General features: G+C 50.8%; 3 protein-coding genes across 3 annotated transcripts; 1 reads left to right on the forward strand and 2 right to left on the reverse strand.

Moving 5' to 3' along the window:
• Nucleotides 1-1,567: 1,567 nt before the first annotated feature.
• On the forward strand, nucleotides 1,568-3,823 carry LOC310854024 (1-phosphatidylinositol 4,5-bisphosphate phosphodiesterase delta-4-like; the record flags this gene model as incomplete). The annotated part of the gene is made up of 1 exon (XM_083758500.1): nucleotides 1,568-3,823. The coding sequence occupies one exon, from the start codon at nucleotides 1,568-1,570 to the stop codon at nucleotides 3,821-3,823; it is 2,256 nt and encodes a 751-aa protein (XP_083614626.1).
• A 2,187-nt stretch (nucleotides 3,824-6,010) lies between these two features.
• On the reverse strand, nucleotides 6,011-6,472 carry LOC310854026 (phosphatidylinositol N-acetylglucosaminyltransferase subunit P-like; the record flags this gene model as incomplete). Its single annotated transcript, XM_083758502.1, has 1 exon — nucleotides 6,011-6,472. One exon carries the CDS (start codon nucleotides 6,470-6,472, stop codon nucleotides 6,011-6,013), a length of 462 nt encoding a protein of 153 aa, XP_083614628.1.
• Nucleotides 6,473-7,579: 1,107 nt separating this feature from the next.
• On the reverse strand, nucleotides 7,580-8,335 carry LOC310854027 (phosphomevalonate kinase-like; the record flags this gene model as incomplete). Its single annotated transcript, XM_083758503.1, has 2 exons — nucleotides 7,580-8,137; nucleotides 8,276-8,335. The coding sequence occupies 2 exons, from the start codon at nucleotides 8,333-8,335 to the stop codon at nucleotides 7,580-7,582; spliced, it is 618 nt and encodes a 205-aa protein (XP_083614629.1).
• Nucleotides 8,336-8,679: the final 344 nt, after the last annotated feature.

Raw genomic sequence — 8,679 nt, forward strand, 5'->3', positions numbered from 1 at the left:
AGTAGCGGAACATCTTGTGTTATACGGTTAAAGGCAGAGGGCTATATCCTTTTACCACCCAAACGTACAAAACATCAAAGCACATTGAAATATGGGATGTTTCTAAGTTCAAGCATCTGGTGCCCTACACCTAGCCTGACCATTCATCTAGTGCAAGTCCTGTGCGATCTGTACACCATCCAGGTAACTGAATCCCTGTTACCCTTGTCTCAGCTCTCCCACGCTGACACATCCTGTCAATTCAGGTGCGGCTATCAACTGCAATGCTACAACTAACTAAACTTCTAGTTTACATATGGGGCTTATTAGATTTAGGACACTAAAGTATACTACAAACTCCAGTGAGTACACCACTACAACAGTTAGTAAACCACAACTACAGCTAGTATGCTACAAGCAGACAATGAACCCCATGCTGAGTCTCACAGCAGTGATGTCACCAGTGTGTCCTGGGGCCTATTTCACAAAACTTGGATTAACTAATCCAGGATTTAAACCAAAACAAGGTTTGTTAAATCCTGTTCTGTACAGCCTGGTTTATTCCGTTCCACTAAAGCCAAGCGAGGCTTAGAATGGGCCGATTTAGCGAGCCAGGATCATAAAGCCTGGCTGAATAGACAGCCTGGCTTTTTGTCTCTAGACCCATTCGGTGGAACACAGATTTACTGATCCTTCTTCTTCATGGGGTATTATGGCAGTTCCTTAATCCTTAATAGTTGCATTACTGCCCCCTTCTGTATCTCTCAGTATATTTACTAATCTATTCAAGACTTACTGATACAAGGACTTAAGCTTCTAAAATAAATACTGCTGCTGTAATTAAAGAGAGAAAATACTCTCAATAGTGGATAGACTGAATGATTAACTACCCCAAATATATAGTTTACATTTTACCACTACTATTAACTTAAAACAGAATTCTTAATATTGTAAGCATAATGATATTGTCGCATTGTGATATTTGTCCATAACTCCCTCCTCTGCGGGCTTTAAGTGTCCTCTTCAAAACTATTCCAAACCAAACCAAACCAAACCATATTGACATTATGTTCTGAAAATGAGCCAATATCACGATATGCACCTGTATCTAAAATGGCATTTTTTATGGGGGAGGGTACCTTTATCACCTGATAACACTAATTTAGCTACCACTTAGGAAGGGTTATCATACCAAAATATTATCTACAGACATAGAGCTTCTCAAAAATGATAAGAAGCCTTTGCCACCTTTCGGTATTGTCACATCTCATATGGCCCATGGACTATTAAAGTAGATTTAGAATGGATAAAGAAATATGCGATTAATCACGATTAACTATGGACAATATTGTGATTAATCGTGATTAAATATTTTAATCGATTGACAGCCCTACTAGTAAAACAAACCCTGACATGTACACTATTCTAAATGTAAATATGACGTACAAATCCGTTGTCAGACTACATAAGGGTCATGGGCATCATTCGCTGGCAGTTTAAAGCTACGGACAGTATACGTGGCCGACGGCAGGCTCGTAGGGAGTTCCTATCGGCACAAGTGAAGGATAGGCACAAGTGAAGGATAGCGATGGATCTACCGACTGTCTCAGATCGCCAAGATGATGACAACCTCAATGTGATGATGGCAGGGTCCAATCTGATCAAAATGAGGTCTTACCGGAAGAAGAAGAGGCATTTTCGTCTCTTCGCAGACAGCATGACCATCATGTACCGCTCCAATAAGGGCTTCTTTGGAAAAGGAGGCCATTCTACCATCTCTGCGGCCGAGCTGGAGTCGGTGCGGGAGGGCCACCAGTCCGAACAGTTTGCATTGCCGGGAATCGAGGCAGAGTTCCCCGAGGACCTCTGCTTCACCTTGGTGTTCCGAGGTCGCCAACAGCTCATGGACCTGGTGGCCGAGACGCCAGAGGAGGCCCAGGCCTGGATCCAGGGCGTACGCACGCTGATCAAACAGGCAGAGGACATGGGCGAGAGCGAGAGCCGCCAACAGTGGGTGTGGGACTGGTTTCAGAAGGCTGACAAGAACGAAGACGGGCGGCTAGAGTTCAAGGAGACCTGCAAACTGCTCAAGATGATGAACATCGACATGGTAGAGGACCACGCTTTCCGCCTCTTCACCATGGCGGACAAAACGGCGAGCACGGGCCTGGAGATCGAAGAGTTTGTCCAGTTCTACAAGATGCTCACCCAGCGGGACGAGGTGTGGAGTGTGTTCCAGGACTATTCCGAAGACGGAGACAATTTAACCTTTGAGGAGCTGGAGAGCTTCCTCGCCCAGGAGCAGAAGGAGAAACGCAGTGCAAAGTATGCCAAGGAACTGATCAAGCGTTATGAGCCGGCTGACGAGAACAACAACAACCCAGAAGGCATGTCCGTAGACGGCTTCAAGACGTACCTCTTCTCCCAGGACGACGGCTCCATCTTCACGCCTTTATACCGGGAGCCCTACCAGGACATGAACAAGCCGCTGAGCCACTACTTCATCTCCACCTCCCATAACACATACCTCATGGCGGACCAACTTGTGGGACCGAGCAGCACCGAGGCCTACATCCAGGCCTTCAAACGCGGCTGCCGCTGCATAGAAGTTGACTGCTGGGACGGCAGCGACGGGGAGCCGGTGGTTTATCACGGTCACACCCTCACCTCCAAGATCCTCTACAAGGACGTCATCGACACGATCGCGGAGTATGCCTTCATGGCGTCAGACTTCCCTGTCATCATATCGATAGAGAACCACTGCAGTGTGGAGCAACAGACCATCATGGCTCAGTATCTGGTCGATATCCTGGGCGACAAGCTTCTGAATAGCCCACTGGATGGGGTCCCGGAGAAGCTACCCTCACCTGAGGAGCTCAAGGGTATGATCCTGGTGAAAGCCAAGAAGATCGGTCGCCTGGAGTCCGAAGGCAGTGACGGGGAGGACGACGACACCTCCGAGGACGGGGACAGCGAGAGCGAAGCGAGGAAGCAAAGTGACAGTAGGTCCACGGCCACGCTGTCCAGCGAGCTGTCAGACCTGGTGGTGTACTGCAAGAGCGTCCCCTTCCGCGGTTTCCAGAACGCTCTCCAGAACTACGAATGCTACGAGATGTCATCTTTCTCTGAGAACAAGGCCAAGAAGCTCGTTAAGGACGAGGGAGCAGATTACGTGCGACACAACACAAAGCACCTCAGTAGGATCTACCCCAAGGGCATTAGGACGGACTCCTCGAACTTTAGGCCGCACGAAATGTGGAACGGGGGATGCCAGCTCGTGGCGCTAAACTTCCAGACCGCCGGGCTCTCGATGGACCTGAACGACGGGCTCTTCGCTCAGAACGGCGGCTCCGGCTACGTCCTCAAGCCCGACTTCATGAGAGACGCGAGCACTGACTTCGATCCGGAAAGACCGGAGGATTTCGAGAGTTACCGTCCGCTCAGCCTGTCCATCCGCGTGATCAGCGGACAGCAGCTTCCCAAGGTGAAAGAGAAATCCATCGTCGACCCGCTGGTCCGAGTGGAGATATACGGAGTGCCGAAGGACGAGGAGACGCAGCAGACCACCGCCGTTATGAACAATGGTTTCAACCCGGTGTGGAACGAGACTCTGGACTTTGTCGTCCGCATCCCCGAGCTGGCCCTGGTTCGCTTCGTAGTGGAGGACAATGAGATCATGGGTTTGACCAACGGCTTCATTGGACAATTCACCCTTCCGTTCGATTGCATTCGAGAGGGATATCGTCACATAAATCTACTGTCCGAAGATGGAACGGACGTACCTCAAGCCTTGCTGTTCGTCCATGTCAAGATTGAAGAGTACTCGGAGGACGTTGAAATGTGAGAACAGCGGGAGAAACGGTGCTCGAGACAGGAGTTTTGGAATTCATATAGAAAGAAAGAAGAGGGATTTATTATAAGCATCCTGTTTTTATTTCTACAAATTGTATTACACTTAATAATGTGTACATCCTGGGTTGAAGTTGTATTGCATTCTAACTTAGTGTTCCCCTATTGGGTTTTGTTTTATTATGTATTGTATGAGTATTAGTTTTTCTATTGTGACTCATTAAATCTACGTTGGACGTCCATGAAATGGTATAGAACAGGGCATTTATTTTGTTATCACAGCCAATGTTGGTCCAGATGAAAGCCACAGCGTGGTGACAGCTGACTCATCATCCCATCCCATTCTCTCACAATGGGTTCTCCTTTTCCACAAGGTCATCATCAATGACACCACTTCTCCACCACTCAGGCATCCTCTTACGTTCCAACATGTGTGTTGGGCCATCAGTGAGGAACTCAACATTTCCATACCTCTGGATACGTTTTATTTGTTCACTATATATCCCCCACATTCTCTTCCTTTGAACATTTCCATCTGTATCCTTTGTCAACCGAAGAGGTTGACAAATCTGTCCGTACAAGTCCTTAGCCTTCACCACCTCTCTCATCGCCTGCGTCTCCCCGTCTGCCTTCCTGCTCTCCCTAGTTCCAGTCGTCTCGCCTCTATACCGAAAACACGTTCTTTCTTACAGCTGTCTCCCTTAAGCGTTATTCATAGTCTGGACTTTCAGTGGTGAGGTGACCACCGAACTACAACATGACGACCCTTATGGGTCTGTAACTCCGAGAGTGTACAAATGGAACCAAATGCACCCGTTAACGGATCCATGACAGTGTCCATTTGTACACTCTCAGAGTTAAATTAACATTGATTTTACAATATAATTTGGGGGTACCAGAGATAGAAATGCCATTAAATGGGGGTCCGTAGACTAATGCATGTCAAACTGGGGGGTCCTTGAAATTTAACGTGTTGAGAATCACTGCTAGAGCCGTAAACATCTTCTCTCATGGGGGTCCCTGGTGTATGTTCTCGATTGGGGGGGTCCTTGGCATGAAAAGGTTTGGGAACCATGAAGAGCACTAGAACATGGTTTTACTTCACACCTCTCTCTACGCTCAGGGGCTCCCTGGCCATCAGCTGTGGTCCTCAGTGAGGTCCTTGAAGCCCAGGGGCTCCCTGGCCATCAGCTGTGGTCCTCAGTGAGGTCCTTGAAGCCCAGTCTCTCCAGGGGCTCCCTGGCCATCAGCTGTGGTCCTCAGTGAGGTCCTTGAAGCCCAGTCTCTCCAGGGGCTCCCTGGCCATCAGCTGTGGTCCTCAGTGAGGTCCTTGAAGCCCAGTCTCTTCAGGGGCTCCCTGGCCATCAGCTGTGGTCCTCAGTGAGGTCCTTGAAGCCCAGGGGCTCCCTGGCCATCAGCTGTGGTCCTCAGTGAGGTCCTTGAAGCCCAGTCTCTCCAGGGGCTCCCTGGCCATCAGCTGCTTCTCCATCCTGCACTCCAGGTATTCTTTGGTCTGCAGTCGGCACCTGGCGTTGCCGAAGCTGTTGTCTCGCAGGCATCTCATGAACTTCTCCTTGAAGGCTGTGCATTCCCCAAAATGGTCCAGGGGGAAAGAGCCCTTCTCGGGTGGCCGAGGCTTAAAGGACTTTGTTCCGAAGTTCATAGCGGTGGACATGGTTTATGGTAAGGGTCTCTTTCTGATAAGGGACCAGGTGACTTTAATCTCCACCCCTTCCAAGTCAGCAGATGAAGAGACTGCGTCGAGGCTGGCCTGCACCGCATTATATAGCGTCTTACATGTCCGTTGCCGTGACAACGGGTAACTCTTACATCACCCAGCATTGAACTCCAGGGGTTCAACTGAACCCAAAGCGGGTGTAGCCCATTATAGGTCAATTTGGTTATATTTGTACACTCATAACCACTGAGGGTGATTCTACCGTGTGGATGGGGATGGGGGGGGGGGGGGGGGGGGGGTCTCAACACATCTCACACAAAAAATAATGACTCACTGAGATGTGATTAATTAATTATTAATCACATCTCATATCAGAATTCTGCACAGACATGTATTATTATTGCCTTATTGGTTATATTTTTGGACGGTGGTTGGACCCGCAGCGTTTAGGCCACGGACCCCCCCTCCCCCAACAACAAAATGGACCCGTTTTGTTCCGTTCATTTACAGACCTGTAAGGGTCCAATTGGCTCTTAACTTATCATTGAGCTGTGGAACCCTGCTAGAACCCTTTTGAGAGACAAGGTGAAGCATTTTGCTCACGGCGCCGACGTCAACGTCCTTCAGCCTGGCCACGCCCCCCCTCTTACAGTCGTCCCTCATCTGTGCCTCGGCGTAGGCGTCGGTGACGTTGTCCACCGAGTGGAGCGCGGCGGTACTGCACGCGTTGAGGCCAAACAGCAGCGCCGCCAGCGCCGCCGACGCGACCAGAGCGCAGAGCGGCACCGCGAGGGCCCAGTACTTCCCGGGCAGGAAGGTGAGGCCCAGCGCGTGGAGCCACTCGTCCGGAACGTACGCCCACAGGCAGTACAGAAAGAAGGCCGACCGGGAGCACAGGCAGAGAACGAAGCCGTAGACGGCCCTCTCGGGCAGGGGAGAGGGAGAGTTATCGGCCAACGTCCACATCGCTTTCGAAATAAAAGTCCTTCCCCAGACGTCCCGGCGGCGACGAGGTTGGCAGATTTAGCGTTTGCTAAACTGACGCGTACTGTTTATGTATATTATTAAAAGAAGATCACAACCCATTTGGTACGAGATTACATTCCGCTGGCGATGTCCGTTCGGTAACTTGATGGCCACGGTTGTCTGTATGTCGACTCACCAACTCATATCCCTTTTAACCCATTCTGACCGGGCACCCATTTTGGTGTTGGCATCATGTTATGCTTTAGCTATTGAAAAATAGCAGATCTACAAGCTCATATCGCGCCACCGAGTGGCGCGATATGAGCTTGTAGGTCTGCTATTTTTTGAAAAATCGAAGAGCGACTGACATTTCTAGAATCTGATCTCAGGTCAGAATGGGTTAATCAGACCAGTGTGTGTCCAGTGGAAACCTCGTGTGAATCTGATCCCAGGTCAGAATGGGCTAGAGGAAAGGGCACTAGATGGTGGCAGCCGTACAGAACGCCGCACTACTTGGAAATCTGGATTAGCAGGCTGATCCCCAAATACGAATAGCCTAGTATATGTATCTGGTGTTTGATGAAATGATGGCCTCGTGGGTTTGCACCATAATATATATAGCACCGTTTTTCCTACTTGACATTATTGTCTCGTCGTCGTCATTACTTGGAGGAGAGTCTGGAGCTCTGTGGAACTCCTTATTTGGCCATTTCCGGTTCGCGGACAACTGAACAGAAGACCTCAAGTTACATCGGACGACAACAGTGAATCTCACACTGTTTCATTACAAGGGACCCTGAGTTCGATATGCATTTGATTTGACCACAGACAAAGCCCCATGTGGTACCCTGTTTAATTTAGAAACCTTAGTGTTTATGTATCTTCGAGGACACAGGTCCATTTAGTTCCATTTGCACACTCTCTGCGTTACAGACCTGTGACGATCCATTTGGAGTGTCCCAGTGCTCGTTGTTGACATAAATATACAAATCACACTTGTGTGAAGTGAGTTGTACCTTTCAGCATGAAGTTACGCACTCGCGTCATTTGCCATCGACTTTGACGTACTCCAGATTATCGGTTGATAACATTAGAACCGGGTGGCCGTTACCGCAGTGTCCTGCCGCCGTCCTCTTCAGCCAGAGACAGAACGGGCTGAAGCTGTTCGCCCAGCGTCGGCCCAGCGTCCGCCCCGTCGCTCCTGATCGTCCAATCGAACCCCGCGGCCTCGCCGTCCAAGCCGCATCCCGATTCCGCCTCGTCTATCCCGGCGACGAAGACCCAGCCGCGGCCCGCCCTGGTCCGCGGCGAGGCGTGCACTCGGACGCAGCGGACGGGTACTCCCGGGTACTCCCGCCGGAACCACCGCAGGTCCGACGGGCGCCGGGCGTCACTTACCACCCACACGGGGGCGGCGGCGGCGGTGGCGGCGCCCCCGCCGGTGACCGCCGGCCTGCAGAATAAGCCCGGGTCCCGTTCCCTGCGTCGCTCGCCCCATGGGATCATGTCGGCGCGGTGCCTCTCCTTGTCCTCGCCGGCTCCCAGGAGCCCTGCGAGGTCCAGGCCGTGCTCCCGGGCGTACTGGCCCTTGAGGGGGCCGGACAGGCGGAGGACGCGGCACGCCTCGGCACCGAGGCGCTCCGTGATCAGACCGCTCACGTGGTCCTTCCCGGACAGGCGCAGGACGCGGCACGCCGCGGCACCGAGACGCTCCGTGATCAGAGCGCTCACGTGGTCCTTCAGGCGCAGGACGCGGCACGCCTCGGCACCGAGACGCTCCGTGATCAGACCGCTCACGTGGTCCTTCCCGGATTGGCGTTTGCCACTGAGCACGAGGATCAGTCTGGGTTCCGCCGTCTCCATTGTCGTGACATGTGATCACAAATAATACTAGGATTCGCTAAAGATACAGTCTTGTCTGTCTGTCTGTCTGTCTGTCTGTCTGTCTGTCTGTCTGTCTGTCCTGTGCAGTACCCGTTTTGAGTAGGTAGAGGTCAGTCCGGAACCATTTGGAACTTTAGACAAGAATTACATTCTATTGATGACATCATCATTTTCACATCATCAGTGTGGAATAAGCCCCATATATGTACACTGCTTCTCAGTGTACAGCTGTCTCAGTGTCAAGTTGTTGATATCACACTGATATATATATATATTATACAATGCACATTGTGGTTGTGATTGCATTGTTTGCATTTTTGTGA

This window comes from Protomyctophum parallelum, assembly GCF_964188405.1.
Source record: "Protomyctophum parallelum genome assembly, chromosome: 23".
NCBI lineage: Eukaryota > Metazoa > Chordata > Actinopteri > Myctophiformes > Myctophidae > Protomyctophum > Protomyctophum parallelum.